The following is a 16593-nucleotide window of genomic DNA, read 5'->3' on the forward strand; positions in this document are numbered from 1 at the left end:
CAGCTCTTTAACACTTTCCACAACTAAATGACTAAATGTTGCTAAATACTGTCTAAGCATTTAGGAAGGTCTGAAGAGGGTCTAGGGGTTCCAGTGGAACCAAGCAAGAGCTCTCTGGATCTTGCACATTGTAAATACACAAGTTGTTCCTTTATTCCGACCCAAAAGTATCTTATAAATACAAATGTACGAGCTTACGTGAGACGCTGTTGTCCAGGTCGGCGGTCTGCAGTTCAGTTCTCCGTTTGTTTTCACCCTCGGGACAGGAGGAATCTCCAATGGAAGCAGACCGTTTCTGATAGCTGTCAAAAATGGGAATAGTGGTTATACATGTCTACTGGGCGTTAGCAACGCCTAAGAAAGGCTGCGTTCACTTCTACTTTCAGTTTGCTCTGACAGTTGAAGATTGAATGAACACTGAGCAAAAAATATAAAGTTATTTACGTTCTAACAAGCTCGTTTAGTTGGAGAAAAGTGTATTTGATCTAAGTGTTTAGTGGCTTTTCCTCATTGTGAATTTATGTTAAAAATAAAAGTGCCAAATCAGGAATATAAACTCATAGAATAGAACAAAAGTTCTCCATTTATGCTCCAAATACAGTAGTCTGGTCTCTGAAACTGATCATTAAATAGCACAGAGGTCACGCGTATTCAAAAGCTTATTTCAACCATTTAGAAATGACTGATATTGTTGTCTATGGGTTTATTAGAACCAGGAGCCTTATAAATAGATTTTTTAATGAATTTTCATGACATGTGGTGGAACAGTGTGGCAGAACAAGCTGCACAGACCTGCCATGTCTTACCCATCCGTATCTAAATGGAGAGCTGGAGCACTCTGCAATGATGGATATTGTTGGGAAACTTTAAAATATATGCCTAGGAATTTTAGTGAGATGATGTTAACCCATGTAGGAGAAATGACCAGTTAAAAACACAAGCAATTTTCAGTTTTAAAAGATTTACCACACTAAAATTAACATGGGAGTTAATGGGAGCGAACACCTGACATGTTGGTGCACTGTTTCATTTTAAGGACCTGATGAATATCATTTTTCACGATAGTGGAGGCTAATACGTACAAAATGATGTTTTGTATGGTTGTGAAATGTTCTAAGGCAGAGTTATGTGGTTCAGAAAACCTTACTTTAAAGGTGACCCTTGAGGTCCAATACCAAAGTGTAAAGGGTGCCACACACACACATCATCACGCTTTAGTTTTCTTACATTTTGTCTGAACTTCTGAAGTTTATTGTATCATCTTTGGACTGGTCACTCTTCAGGGACACCCTGCTGGACACTGTGGACTCTGCTCTGTCCTCGTCCATCCTGAGGAAACATCAGAAATAGTGATGAGACTGTGATGAAGGTAAATAATCTGTAGAGGTTGTAGTTAAATAATCCCAATTCACTGCATTTTTATCAAACAGGAACATTTCTAATACATTCTGGATAACAACTGAATCAATAAATCAATGATGTATCTGTATAATTTTCATGTTTCCAGAGTTTAAGCTGCTTTTTTTAACTGTTCCCTGCAGTGAGAAAAGAACTGGCACCTTTTCCAGCCCCTCATCCTGCAGCACTGAATGTGCTCTAAAGTTCTTTCCAGAGCAAACGTCTCTGCACTTGCAGCAACATGTTGTAGTCATGGATCCGTGAGGAGAACCGGATACAGGAAACGCCCCCACTTTGATCCCAAAACCCAACTGGTGGCCAACGGTGGTCCGGCAACGACGGGGACGCTGGTCCATCGGGCCGACAACACTGGTTTTCCACAGGCCAACATGGTGAAAGGACTGTGCACCGTTTCATTTTAAAGAGCTGATGAATTTCATTTTTCACGATAGTGGAGGCTAATACCTACAAAATGATGTTTTGTATGGTTGTGAAATGTTCGAAGGCAGAGTTATGTGGTTCAGAAAACCTTACTTTAAAGGTGAGCCTTGAGGTCTGATACCGAAGTTGTAAGGGCGGTCTTTGGACCTGTCGCTATTCATGGACACACAGCTGGACACTGTGGACTCTGCTCTCTCTTCCTCTTCCATCACACATTCGCTCATTTTTAAATGTGAGTCTAAACGGTTAAGCAGGAACAGTCTGCTGACACAGAAAATAAGGTTAAAGAACATGATTCTCAGCATGAAGACAAGCAGAGGTCTGTCCAGTGACGTATTGTCGGCTCATTCACATCCAAATCTATTATATGATGTCACCCTGTACATCATACAGGCCACATATATATTGGGAAAAAGTTTTGGGACATCTTAAAAGTTTACACCATGTTAAACATAAAATAGTTGTGGAAAAAATGTTTCTCCTGGGTGTTTCAAAAGGTGCGGTGGCATTAGACGGACGCACACAAATACAAATGAAATCATTTTTTATCTGGTTATGGTTTACAAGAAAACCTAAATTCTTTCAAGATGTCAGTTCTCAACATTAAATTCAACAAATAAGATGAGAATGCATTCAAAACTAAACAGAAATACGTCATCACATCATCAAAGTGGGTCAAATGCAGCATCATCTTCTGTCATCTCAGACAGGATTCCAAGAAGAGGATCTTCATTTTCAACAACGCACCTTGACATCTCATCATGGCTCGTCTGTCAGATTACAAGCAGCTTTTTTTAATCAGGTGCATCATGTTTCTCACCAACACATGATGGTGCTGGAAAAAACATCTGTAGCCTGACCTAGAGGTCAAAACTCTGCATGGCGTGCACAGCTACTAGTTGCAGCTGGTGGTTGTGGCGGAGGAGATCCCAAACATATCTAGCAAGCTTGTTTTGGAGCAGAGCTTGTCCACCACCTCTGACCATCACAGAAGTCCCACCATATCCATGGCCAGGTGTGTTGGCAGCATTGGAGCCAGCCTCAGGAAAAAGGTGTGTCAATATCTCAGAAGTGATGATCAAGTTGCCACAACCCAACAGAAGTCAAGCAACCCAACATGCTGAATAGAATAGATGACACACAGCAAAGGGCAAAAAACACCCAATTCTGCTCAGACTAATCTTATCTGACCACATGTACAGGACCAAATATATCAAAACACCATGGGTTTAGGTTTCGTTTTCTTGACTGCTTCATTCAAAACAGAACACATTTCATAAATCCATAATAACAAATTCATATTCCACAAAGAACCAGTTGTTAAAACAATAAAATGGAATGCCTTGATCTCTCCCTCTTTACATACTCTCCTTTTTTAAATAAAGGATTGATTGTCCCCCTGGTGGAGGGACAAAGAGAGGAGGCTAAAACTGTCGCGTTTGTGTCCCTCTTTCCGTGGATTTTTCCACTAACTGCAAATAATATTGTCGACTTATTGTGAGTATTAAAATGTGCTTCCTCAACCTCTAAAATGTTGGCTCAGGGTTAGCGGAAAACGCAGTTAGAGGAAACACGCTACAAAGTTTGATCATCCGTCACAACATTCCCGTCGACCAGCCGCAATGTGCGTCCGAAACACGCGCACGCTCATTGCGCACACGCAGCTTATTAAGCCGCATCTCGCAGCGGAACATTGATTCGAGACGACAGCAGTGAAAGAACCAAATGCTACCTGAATATTAGAGGTTTTCCATCAGGGCTCGGTCACTCAGGATGGAGCCCGAAGTTGAGAACTTTCTCTTTCGCTTCTTCTTCCTCTACACGTCCCGTGTTTGTGGTTGGATCGCGTCATATCCAGCACAAGCGCCTCTCTTCAGAACAATTTGGTCCACGTTTTAACTGAAATACTGGGAAACAACTGGAGTTCGTCTGACAGATGTTCGTTTTTGGCTGCGGAATCAAACTGTGTCAACTTTTTGATCTATAGGATCCTCTCTGGTTCAAAGTGTCCCTATAGGATATTGACAGTACTGACCTTTTGGGGGCTGCACACACCTCTTAATGGTGACGGCACCAACGGAGCTGATCCAGTTGTCATCAGCTGGCCAGTCTGACTCCAGCTCATTAGGGGAAATTTGCTGATCTGGAGGAGAAGCTTTCAAAACTTGACGGGCTGGGGGGGAAATGACTGTAATTTTGGAATCAGCGTGCCAATTTGATTTTTAATCAGAATAATTTAGAATAATTTCAACAGGATATTTTCAAATTGTTCCCCAGTGGAGCTGCCAACTGAATATGGTGACCTGCTCCTACACACAGAAATCCGATGGCTCAGCAGGGGACGGATTTTGCTTCCTTTTTTGTCCCTTTTGAGTGAAATAAAAGAGTTCATGCAGTCCAGAGGGGAAGACGCCGCCCTGCTGGAGGACACTGGCTGGACACTGGACCTTGCATTTTTAACGGACATTACTGGGAAACGGAACAGTTTGAACTGGGAGCTGCAAGGCAAAGGTGAGACTGTTGCTGATAGGATCAGTGCTGTAAATGCATCTAAAGCCAAGATGAACATTTTCTCTGTGCATTTACAGACAAAAGGTGCTGCACTTCCCCTCTGTGCAGATGGTGCTGAGAGACAACGCTTCTGCATGTGAGGTTTTGGACTAAAGCGCAGAAAAGGGCTCTCAGCTCATAAAAAGACTTGGGCAAGAGTTTGAGAACAGGTTTTGGGACCTGGATCAGCTTGAGCCATGTGTGTCCTTCATTTCTAACCCTTTCATGAACGTGGACATATCATGCGTTGCTCAGCAGTTCAGTGCAACCTTCAGCCTGGATGCTGCACAGATGCAAATTGAAATTGGAACATTGTGAAATGAGCTGCAGCTCAAAGCCTCTCAGGCTGCACCAAACTTTTGGTGCCTTGTTGACACAGAAACGTACAGTGGTGTATGTACAGCAGCTATGGAGGTTGCAAGCCTTTTTGGTTCGACCTCTCTTTGTGAATCAGCCTTTTCTGACAGGAACTTCATCAAGAACCAACACAGAAGACGCCTCCCTGATGCACATCTGCCAGACTCACTCAGAGCTGCACTGTCAAGTTCCCCACCAGAGGACAACACACTGGTAACCGCAGCAACGCCAGGCTCCCCCCCAACGGACAAAGAAACGGACCCCAGATTTGGTGTCTCCTTCAGAATTTGTTAAATGTGTTTGCAAAATGTGACAATTGTTCATGTTAAAATGTTCATGTGAAAAAATCTGCAGACTGAAGTGTGAAGTTCAAAACGTAATCAGATTTATTTTAAAATCTGAAAGTTTCTTTTTGTATTTTACGTGATTTATTATTTGTACAAACGTGGTGCAAAGTAATTCATGATTTGTTAAAAAATGTCAGTGGCTGGTAAAAATGGGACATTGTGATTTCCTAGGACTGTTGGAGAAGTGATCATTTTAAAATGGTTTGAACATTTATTTCAATTTGAAAAACACTTGCACTAAGACAAAATCTTGAAATAAAGTGTTGCATATTGATATTCAACTGTTCCCGATCTTGTTAAATCACTGTTGATATTGTCACGAATACTTGGCTCAAGGTAGCCATGACATACAAATGGGGAGACCAACGATGAGGATTTTCAACCCAACATAACATTTATTAAAGAACCCAGTGGAATATAAAACAGAAAAGTCCAAATAGTCACAAAGACGGAAACTCCAAACTCCTGCGGCCGTGACAAGCTCCGGGCTCATCTGACGAACTCCACTGCAGCACACCAGAGAGGACGAGAGGGGGCCTCCTCGACGCTCTCCAGACAGGTTTTATACCTGGACCCCGTCAGGCAGCCAATCCCAGCAGATGGGCCACAGGTGAGCAGGTGAACATGCTGGGTCGACTGGAAACGCTTGGCACTCCCCCTGCAGGTCAGCCAGGGAATTGCTCTTCCAGCCAGCCCCGACAACAGTGAGGCACGACAGAGCCGTCACAATATTGATTGTGAGAAATCATTAACATGATCAGTGTCTTTGCAGAGATGAATATCATTAACTATTAATAATGACATTGAGTTGAAGGTAAATTGAGCAAATTGGCTATTTCAGAAGTGTGTATCAAACTGGTGGCCCTTCACATGATTCAGTACCCAGGAAGTAGCTCTCCGTCTCAGAAAGGTTGGTGACCCCTGTGCTACAGAGTCAAGTTTGGAGGAGAAATATGCTATTGGCTTCATTTTAGCTCCACTGTTGAGCTCAGACTGAGGTCATCAAATGTTCCAGGTTTTTCACTGAGGAATTTATAATTGCACAAATGAATAATGGGAGAAGATGTAAAAAATGGTTATAGACACAGTTCTGAAATAAATGTTTACCTGCTGTTCTTTTCTGCTTGGTGATCTGTTAACCAACTGGGTTACTCTGTAGTAGCAAGACTGCACGATACTGAGTGGATAATACGTAAAGAAAATATGGCAACAAAGTGACATTCAGTATTATTGAATGGATTTGAAGTCCTGTGATTGCAACTCTAAGTTGAATTTAAACAATTTATTTAGTTATAGATGTATAACAATAACGGTGCAAATGTGTTGAGTTTAGGAACAATTTGCTGAAATATAAGTAGATATCATTTATCTTATTGAGTGGATCTCAATTATTTCTGTCCAGATATTTAATACTTTTCTTTCAATTTTGCTGAGATAACTGATGAATATAAATCAGTTTCAGCTAAATAATCACTTAATCATCTTTTCCCAAATATTTAGTAAATCTTAATTACTTTTATTCAGATAATTAGTAAACATAAATCAATTTTTCTTGTGAAAGTGATTTGTATTTGCTTAATATTTCCTGGGTATATAACTCATCTTTTTGGCTACTATTAATAAATCCAACACATTTTAACTATTGCATTCATTAACCTGCACTTGTTTTTTTTAGCTTAAATGTAGATAATTTATTCAATACTTTTTACTAAAAGTTGCAGTTATTAAAATCTACTCAATTATATTACGTGTCACTTTTTTGCCATTATTTTTTTGTGAAAAAGTGTGAAAAAGAAAATAATAAATCAGAGGAGGTGTGGCCCCTGGTATAATTCACACATCAGGACCCTCAAGCAGAAAGTGCCAAGACTAGAAAGGAAGTGGCATTCTTGTAAAATAGACAGCTGTCATGTAGCCTGGAAAGACTGTCTGGTAGTTCACAAGAAGGCCCTCGTAAGGCTAGAGGGAACAGAACCCTCAGCTGAGGGAACAGAACCCTCAGCTGAGGGAACGGAATCCTCCAACTTTATCTTAAGTTGGCATTTTTGTCTTTGATCTCCTTTATGTCATTGATGTCTCCATTATGTCAGTGATGTCTCCTTTATGTCATTGATGTCTCCTTTATGTCATTGATGTCAAAATTGCTCTTTCATGTCAGATCAATGAAATCAAAGGATCAAACCGAAACACATCAGCTCCACCTCATCAGCACACGCCTGAGGAGCTCAACACTCTTGTACCACACTGGTGACCAGCAGACGCATCAATGACTCAGAGAGGAACCCAGCAACTGAAGCAAGAATCATCCATGGAGACTTGGAGGGAAGAGGTCCAGCAGCTCAGAGAAGCCCTGGCTGAGAAGGAGGAGCAGCTCAGCAGGGCAGTGAAGAGGCGACAAATGAGAACTGTGGCCCATGTGGAGGCCCTGACCCTGCTGAACAGCACACAAGCTGCTCTGAAGGAGAGCGAGCTGAAATGTGCTTCTCTGGAGGAAACCCTCCACAGCCAGCAGCAGGAGAACGAGGAGACACACAGGAGAGAGCTGATGGAGCAGGAGGAAGGCCTGAATCAGAAGCTCCTTGTGATCCAGGAGGAATTTGAAAGGAAGCTGCAGGAAGAAAGGCAAAGATCTCATGAAGAGAAAGAGGCCTTGAGGCAGCAGCTCTTTCTGGAAGAAAAAAAGTTCCAGAAACTTCTTGATGAAGAGAAACAAAAATATAATGAGAAGATCCTGCAAAAAGAAGAGTTGATGAAGCAGCAGCTGGTGGTTAAAGAAGAGAACTTTAACAGGATGCTGGCTGATGTTCATCAGCGGTGGGAGAGGACCGCTCAGACATGGGTCCAGATGAACGAAGAGCTGGAGCACAAGTTCCAGGAAAGCCAACGTTTCAGGCAACATGAGGAGGCAAAGACCAAAGAGGAGCTCCAGAGGCTCTCTGAAGCGGTCCTCCAACTTGAGGTGAGATGCTTTCGCCTTTGTTCCTCTTCCAGAAGATTTCAGATGATGTTCAGTGAAATCTAAAACACACTCTCTCTTTTCTGCAGCTTCAAGTATCAAAGAAGCAAAAGAAAAAAAGCTTCTGTGGATGGATCTGGAAAAAGATGAAGTTCTGGAAAAAGAAGTAAACAACAATTCCAGAGCTCCTCCTCCTCCTCTACATCCTGACCTCCAGCGTCACATCCTGTCTTCAACAGTTTTATTTTACAGTATAATCATTGTTTATGTTCTGTGTTTGGATTTTTGATGTAGAAACAATAAAACTCAAAATAAACCACCAGATTGTAGATGTTGTAAATGACAAATTTAGAAATGGCTTCATCTCATTCCTTGAGTCAGTTGGGTTCCTCCAGCAGATAAACCAACCAACTCATGGCTTCAACCACACCCTAGATCTAGTCCTGACTTATGGTGTTGAGGTAGAACATGTGTCAGTGTTCCCTCAGAACCCCCTCCTGTCAGACCATTCTTTGATCACTTTTACATTTATGATTAAGGATTCTTCTATGCTCAGAGCTCAGTCTGACTATAGCAGATGTCTTTCAGATAATGCTGTAGCTAAGTTTAAGGAAGTGATCCCTGTGCTGATCCCAGGACCACTGTGTGTTTCCCCAGGGATCAGTCATTATAATCTTAGCCCTGCTGAGGTCGACTATTGCTGAAGGTGCAGCAACCTCACTGAGAATCACGCTTGATTCCGTTGCCCCCCTGAAAAAGAAAATAGTAAATCAGAGGAGGTGTGGCCCCTGGTATAATTCACACATCAGGACCCTCAAGCAGAAAGTGCGAAGACTGGAAAGGAAGTGGCATTCTTGTAAAATAGACAGCTACCATGTAGCCTGGAAAGACTGTCTGGTAGTTCACAAAAAGGCCCTCGGTAAGGCTAGAACAGCTTATTTTTCTTCTTTAATTGAGGAAAATAAGAGCAACCCCAGATTTCTTTTCAGCACTGTGGCCAAATTAACCAGGAGTCACAGTGTTTTAGATCCACGTATCCCTTCTTCCCTTAGTGGTGAAGACTTCATGAGCTTCTTCACTGATAAAGTTCTAGCTATCAGAGAGAAAGCTAACCAGGCCATCCCAACAACTGGACCATCACCAGATGTGCCGAATGTGGGAACATACAGGTTCTCCAACGAGCCCTTAAACTCCTTCAGCCCTATATATTTTTCTGAGGCGTCATCGCTAATTCAGAAATCCCAGTCCACCACGTGTCCTTTAGATCCCATCCCAACACACCTGTTGAAGGATGTTTTACCATTGATAGGCAGTTCTATCCTGGACCAGATCAATGGTTCTTTAGTGTCAGGTTATGGACCCCGGTCCTACAAGGTGGCAGTGATTAAGCCGTTGCTTAAAAAACCATCACTGGATCCTGATGTGTTAGTACATTATAGGCCGATATCCAACCTTCCTTTGATCTGTAAAGTTCTTGAGAACTCATTTTTAAAATCCTTCTTCTGACCTACCAGGTCCTCAGAGGCCTAGCTCCATCCTACCTGGAGGAGCTAGTGACACCTTACCAGCCCAACAGACCGCTCCGCTCTCAGAATGCTGGTCTACTTGTGGTTCCCAGAGTCTCTAGGAGTAGAATGGGGGGCCGAGCATTTAGCTACCAGGCCCCCCTGCTATGGAACCAGCTCCCTGTCCAGGTACGGGAGGCTGACTCCATCGCTACTTTAAGATCAGACTTAAAAGTTTCCTCTTTGAAAAAGCTTATTGTTACTAATTCTGTAGTTCCAGTTACTATCACAGACAGACAAATTATCATACTTAGGGGGTCGTCTAATCATTAGGTCACATCTTAGTTATGCTCTTCTCCTCTCCTCCCCTCCCCTCCCCTCCCCTCCCCTCCTCTCCTCTCCTCTCCTCTCCTCTCCTCTCCTCTCCTCTCCTCTCCTCTCCTCTCCTCTCCTCTCCTCTCCTCTCTCTCTACCCCCCCCCCATCAGCAGGAGGGTCCCCCTACATGAGCCTGGTCCTGCTCCAGGTTTCCTCCTGTTAAAGGGGAGTTTTTCCTGCCACTGTTGCTTGTCTGGGGTCAGGCCCTGGGATTCTGGGAAGCGCCTTGAAACAATCTTGATTGTAACAGACGCTGTATAAATAAAGATTGATTGAATGTTGGTTTGTATTTTAGTGTTGCTTTATATTCTAATAGCCGGTTTAATTTGCACTTCTGTATCGTAGAGTAAATTAGCACTAAATTTAACATCTGCTTGAGAGCAAAAACCAATAAATTCTCTCGCAGCCCGTCGATGATTCCAGCGCGATCGACCACGAGTTGAAAACAAGACCTGAGGAACTGCCTTTAATGGAAAAAAAAATATATATAGCAGCATTTTATTTTCAAAAAGTAAAATCCAAACTTGACATTTGGTGAAAGGAGACAAACTGGGAATAAAATAAGAGTTAAATACAATCAACATTTTAGCTTCTAAAGCCTGACTGATTCATGTGTCCATTTACGTAGCCAAGCTACTGGTCCCTAAACGCACCGTCACTCATGTCCAATCCGTTAAAAAGTGTAGGATCAAAAACAACATCTCAACACACACACACACACACGCACACACACACACACACACACACACACACACACACACACACACACACACACACACACACACACAGACAATGCAAAGCCCACTTTATAGCAGCAATTAGAGCCAAACAGACCCTAGGAATGGTTTTGGGCAAATTAGGCTACGGATGCACCCCGGGCTTCATATAACGTCCGTTCAGTTTGGCCTCTGCATAGAAAAAACTAAAACTGACCGCCGTTATATGAAAGGATGGTTGTGAACCATGTTTAAAAGAACCGTGAGGCGTCCCATCACAAACTGTCCCTTCCTGTCAGGACAGGCATCATTTCTTTGTTCCCGTCCCTAAAACAGCCACCGTGTGCAGGAACACCAGTTTAAAACAATAATAATAATCATTTCATTTTACGTGACTCCGCCCCTGAAATGAGCCCTCCGGGCTCCTCTCCGGGTCGAGCTCGTCAGGCTTCATCCGTCCGCGCCGCGTCCCCCTGAGACTGTTGCGGGGACGCCGGACACATCCGCGGTCGGATCTTTAACGCGTCCGCCCGGACCGGCTCGTCAGTCTTTTCGCTGCTGAGCGGCGGCATGAGGATGCCTGAAGGGACGGGGTGGTTGCCGTGCTGCTCCAAGTCCACGTCCTGGTAAGAGTAGGCCTTGTCCTGCAACGAGACAGACTCTGCTCAGAGGGAGCCGGAGCGTCTTCTCTGGAGCAACGCTCCGGACCAAGACGCCCTTTTAAAGGGACACTTTTGTTGGATATTTGGCTCATTTCACTCAAAAGTGAGAAAAGGCTTGAATGTTTCCATCTTGGGTTTGAGCTTCAGAGCTTTTGTGGGGACCGGAGGTTAGTGGACCACGATGCTGCGCAACAAACTGTTCATTAGCCTGAAGGTCATTGAGAAAAGTCTCCTTCAGTTAGCTTAAAGGTCTAAATGTGTTCAAAACTGATGTGCCGTGTTTTCTGGACTATAGGCCGCTCCGGAGTTTAAGTCACACTAGCCAAAAAATGCATAATAAAGAAGAAAAATAGATATACAAGTCGCACTGGACTATGTCGCATTTTGGGGGAAAATTCTTCGCTTCTTCTGCGTCGCTAAAGGAACTCGTTCCTCAGGTACACACGCCTAGAGCGCCCTCTTGTGGTTGTCAGTGTGAAAATAACGAATGTATTTATTTAAGTCGCACCCCCTGACAAACTACGAAAGAAAGTGCGACTTATAGTCCGGAAAATACGGTAAATACTTCTGTGTGCTCTGTGCATGAAGTTCTGCTGAAGAACCGAGCTCACCAGCCAGGCCATGTAGGAAGCGTGGATCTGGATGTTGTGCACGTCATCTTCAGGGATTCCCGGGAAGCTTTTCAAGGAGGCGCCGCCGACCTCCCGTAGCGCCATGGCAAAAGGAACCATCCACCTCACGCACTCCTCCAGCTCCGCCCGCTTCAGCGCTGCAGACAGACGAGAGCGGACGGGTCAGACAGGAAACGGCGCCGCCCTTCGGCGCACCGCGTTACCGTTCCTACCCGAGACGGCTTCCACCAGCTCCAGGGACGAGAAGTGGAACAAGGCCGAAGCCGCGAGGACGCCGTTGGAAAACTCCAGGCACCGCACGTCCAGCAGGCACAAGTCCAGCAGCTGGCGAGAGACAGGAGACGGCTCAAACCTAACGCGCGCTAACACCTCTGCAGCACCTGCAGGCCCAGATTCTTGGCTTCCTCCAGTATGTTCGCCAAGCTTTGCTAACAAGAAGCAGTTCTGGGTTTGGACCTTCAGCGCTCAGACCCAGGTCACCTCAATCAGAGGGACCAGAGGTTCCTCACATGGTCAAAGGCTGAACGCCATCCAGGACGGAACAATTTAGCCAAACATGCGTCACTGAAAGAGAGGGCACCTGTGCGATCTGCGTGAAGGTCTCCTGGGGGTATCTGGGCAGAAGCAGCTCGTCCGTCTCCTTCAGATAGGCCACCTGCATGTAAACGTTGAGCCAGGAGACGGGAGTCTGAGGACTCAGGCTCCATTTCAGCTCCTGCAACAGCAGAAGGGACCGTGAGTGTGTGGAATGGTTCTGCTCCATTCAGAGGTTCTAACGTGAACCAATCAAAGGATGAGGCTTTCGAATAAGGAGCTCTGTAGGGAAGCAACAAATATCCAGTTCCTGGAGGAGCGCCTCTACGCACCATCATGATGATGATCTCCATGCTGAGGATTTCATCCTCTGTACAAGCTTCATCTGTAACGTAGGCAAACTGGTGGACCTTTGGTGGATACATCTCCTAAAGGAGGTGAACAGAACCATGAAGAACTGCCCGCACCAGACTCGGAGGCAGAGCCCTCAAAGGGGGCCCGGCAGCATCAGAGCCATGCATGCTAAATGTAGAAGGTCATGTTTGTCTGCAACTGCATGTGGTACTTTCAACGTTAAAGGATGAAACAACACTATCGAAGCACTTGTTTCCACAGCCATAGACGCTGCCATTAAAGCTTTCACACGGTGTGGAAGAGCACATGCTAAAGCAGGGGTCACCAACACGGTGCCCACGGGCACCCGGTCGCCCCTCAGAACCACATGAGTCGCCCACCGGCCTGTTCTAAAAATAGCTCAAATAGCACCACTTACCAATGAGCTGCATCTCATTTATTTTGTTTGCTATTCTTGTTTAAATCACACTTACAAACTGGAAATAATATATTACAAAAAACTTTAAAAAAATGTTTAATATAAATGAACTATGACCTAGTATAGTTCAAAGGTCAGTATGATGCGCATGACCAAAACGTAGCGTCTACGCAGATCGCTACGACCAAATAGCCTAGCGGGCGCAGCCAAAACGAGGAGACGACTGACCCATAAAAAGATGGCAGAAAAAAGAAAGAAGACACATCATTTTCACCACGAATGGGAGGTCGAGGGTTTTTTTACCACTGTGAAAGGAGCATGTGTTTGTCTTATTTGCGGGGCGACTGTGGCGACGGCGAAGCGGCACAATGTGGAGAGACATTTCACAACGTGTCACAAGCTACCATGCTAGCTATCCACAGGGCAGGGCACTGCCAGCAGGAAAAGCCCGCGAGTTAAAGGCAGCTTTGTGCAAACAGCAAGCTTTTTTCACAAGGCCAGTTAAAGCCTCCCAAAAAGCAACCGAAGCCTCATCTAGAGCTACGCAATTCTTGATTAAAAAGAAGAAGGCATTTTCAGACGGGGAGGTAGTTAAAGAAGCAACGATGTTGATTGCCAAAACTGTACTAGAAGACGAGAAATACGGAACCGACGTGATCTCCAATCTCTCCGATGTTCAACTGGGGGCAGCTACGATGGTAAGAAGAGTATCTGCGATGTCCGGGAACTTGGCCGACCAGCTGGGCCGTGACCTGGCGAGGTGCAGGTGGTTTAGCCTCCTGTGACGAGTCGGTGGACAGCAGCAGTACGGCGCTGCTGAGGATCTTTATCAGGAAGGTGTTTGATGATTTCTCCACAAAATAACTTCTCACACTACTGCCCCTAAAGACAACTACGAGGGGAGTTAACGTATATAACGAGGAGAGTTGACATATATAACGAGGGGAGTTGACATATATAACGAGGGGAGTTGACATATATAACGAGGGGAGTTGACATATATAACGCGGTAATGGAGTTTTTGGTGGAGAAAAAAGTGCCGCTGGAAAAGCTGGTATCAGTGACTACAGACGGGGCTCCCGCTGTGAGCGGCCCACTACAGACGGGGCTGCCGCTGTGAGCGGCCCACTACAAACGGGGCTCCCGTTATGAGCGGCCCACTACAGAGGGGGCTCCCGTTATGAGCGGCCGACTACAGACGGGGCTCCCGCTGTGAGCGGCCCACGACAGACGGGGGCTCCCGCTAGGAGTGGCCGACTACAGACGGGGCTCCCGCTGTGAGCGGCCCACGACAGACGGGGCTCCCGCTGTGAGCGGCCCACTACAGACGGGGCTCCCGCTGTGAGCGACCCACTACAGACGGGGCTCCCTCTGTGAGCGGCCCACTACAGAAGGGGCTCCCGCTGTGAGCGGCCCACTACAGACGGGGCTCCCGCTGTGAGCGGCCCACTACAGACGGGGCTCCCGTTATGAGCGGCCCACTACAGAGGGGGCTCCCGTTATGAGCGGCCGACTACAGACGGGGCTCCCGCTGTGAGCGGCCCACGACAGACGGGGGCTCCCGCTAGGAGCGGCCGACTACAGACGGGGCTCCCGCTGTGAGCGGCCCACGACAGACGGGGCTCCCGCTGTGAGCGGCCCACTACAGACGGGGCTCCCGCTGTGAGCGACCCACTACAGACGGGGCTCCCTCTGTGAGCGGCCCACTACAGAAGGGGCTCCCGCTGTGAGCGGCCCACTACAGACGGGGCTGCCGCTGTGAGCGGCCCACTACAAACGGGGCTCCCGTTATGAGCGGCCCACTACAGAGGGGGCTCCCGTTATGAGCGGCCGACTACAGACGGGGCTCCCGCTGTGAGCGGCCCACGACAGACGGGGGCTCCCGCTAGGAGCGGCCGACTACAGACGGGGCTCCCGCTGTGAGCGGCCCACGACAGACGGGGCTCCCGCTGTGAGCGGCCCACTACAGACGGGGCTCCCGCTGTGAGCGACCCACTACAGACGGGGCTCCCTCTGTGAGCGGCCCACTACAGAAGGGGCTCCCGCTGTGAGCGGCCCACTACAGACGGGGCTCCCGCTGTGAGCGGCCCACTACAGACGGGGCTCCCTCTGTGAGCGGCCCACTACAGAAGGGGCTCCCGCTGTGAGCGGCCCACTACAGACGGGGCTCCCGCTGTGAGCGGCCCACCACAGACGGGGCTCCCGCTCTTAGCGGCCCACGACAGACGGGGCTCCCGCTGTGAGCGGCCCACTACAGACGGGGCTCCCGCTGTGAGCGGCCCACTACAGATGGGGCTCCCTCTGTGAGCGGCCCACTACAGACGGGGCTCCCGCTGTGAGCGGCCCACGACAGACGGGGCTCCCGCTGTGAGCGGCCCACTACAGACGGGGCTCCCGCTGTGAGCGGCCCACTACAGATGGGGCTCCCTCTGTGAGCGGCCCACTACAGACGGGGCTCCCGCTCTTAGCGGCCCACGACAGACGGGGCTCCCGCTGTGAGCGGCCCACTACAGACGGGGCTCCCGCTGTGAGCGGCCCACTACAGATGGGGCTCCCTCTGTGAGCGGCCCACTACAGACGGGGCTCCCGCTGTGAGCGGCCCACTACAGACGGGCATGCATGTAAGCTATCGTAGCGCTATGTTTTACCATGCCTGCGCCCTATAATCCGGAGCGCCTGATGTATGTGTTAAATACAGAAACAGCACCCGTAACTGAGGCGGCACCTTTTAATACGGTGCGCCCTTTGGTCGCGAACATACGGGATATAGAACATAGGGCACGTTTGTGCGTGATATCACTCCGCGTCTGTGCAACGACCACAACCTCCTATCTTTAGTATTGCTGCGCCAACTGGTGGTCTTTTGGGTTGAGGATAACGGTGATCTATATGTACCTATATGTAGCTATAGCGTCATTGGCCTCCACTCCAGCCACTCCTGGTAGTTCCTCAAAAACACTGAGTTTCTAGTGGATGCACAATCTGTGGAAGCCAACATAGAAACTTCTGAAGAGCCAAAGTTCTTGCAACAAAAATATAGTCCCCAATTAGCTTGTTTTGTTATCACACGACCCCGTCCCCATTATCTTAAGAGAATATAAAAGAATGAGTGGAGACAGAAGAGAGAATGAGACATTTTTGGCGCGTGTCGCTCTTGATTTTGTGTTTATTTTTGCAGTAAACTTAAAGGAGGCCTTTTCCCTTTATGTTTGATTCCATTTGAGCTGATATTCCATTCTTGACATCTTTAAATTTACAGTATTCATGGGAGATTTGGTCATTTTACTTCTTTTTATTTCCTATTTCCCACATTTGTTCATAGTTTTTATTAGATTGCAATAAATCA

The 16593-nt window shown here is 46.8% G+C and overlaps 1 protein-coding gene and 1 long non-coding RNA gene across 2 annotated transcripts; both read right to left on the minus strand.

Annotated features, from left to right (window-relative positions):
• Nucleotides 1-1270: 1270 nt before the first annotated feature.
• Nucleotides 1271-3598, minus strand: LOC115248630 (uncharacterized). The gene is made up of 3 exons (XR_003887420.1): nt 3572-3598; nt 1933-2100; nt 1271-1329 (listed from the first exon to the last, which is right to left on the minus strand). It is a non-coding gene; the product is annotated as an uncharacterized lncRNA (long non-coding RNA).
• Nucleotides 3599-10556: 6958 nt separating this feature from the next.
• LOC105419021 (G1/S-specific cyclin-E1-like) lies at nt 10557-12900 on the minus strand. The gene is made up of 5 exons (XM_011620312.2): nt 12808-12900; nt 12522-12656; nt 12154-12265; nt 11921-12078; nt 10557-11291 (listed from the first exon to the last, which is right to left on the minus strand). The coding sequence occupies exons 1-5, from the start codon at nt 12898-12900 to the stop codon at nt 11091-11093; spliced, it is 699 nt and encodes a 232-aa protein (XP_011618614.1). The 3' UTR covers nt 10557-11090.
• Nucleotides 12901-16593: the final 3693 nt, after the last annotated feature.

This window comes from Takifugu rubripes, unplaced genomic scaffold (assembly GCF_901000725.2).
Source record: "Takifugu rubripes unplaced genomic scaffold, fTakRub1.2, whole genome shotgun sequence".
NCBI classification, from domain to species: domain Eukaryota; kingdom Metazoa; phylum Chordata; class Actinopteri; order Tetraodontiformes; family Tetraodontidae; genus Takifugu; species Takifugu rubripes.

Excerpts from the sequence above, each read along its gene's own strand:
- LOC105419021 (XM_011620312.2), bottom strand. The coding sequence starts at position 12,900 with ATGTATCCACCAAAGGTCCACCAGTTTGCCTACGTTACAGATGAAGCT. Across the intron at positions 12,266-12,521 it reads CCTTCACGCAGATCGCACAG|CTGCTGGACTTGTGCCTGCT; the intron begins GTGCCCTCTCTT and ends GTCTCTCGCCAG. Across the intron at positions 12,079-12,153 it reads GCTGGTGGAAGCCGTCTCGG|CGCTGAAGCGGGCGGAGCTG; the intron begins GTAGGAACGGTA and ends GTCTGTCTGCAG.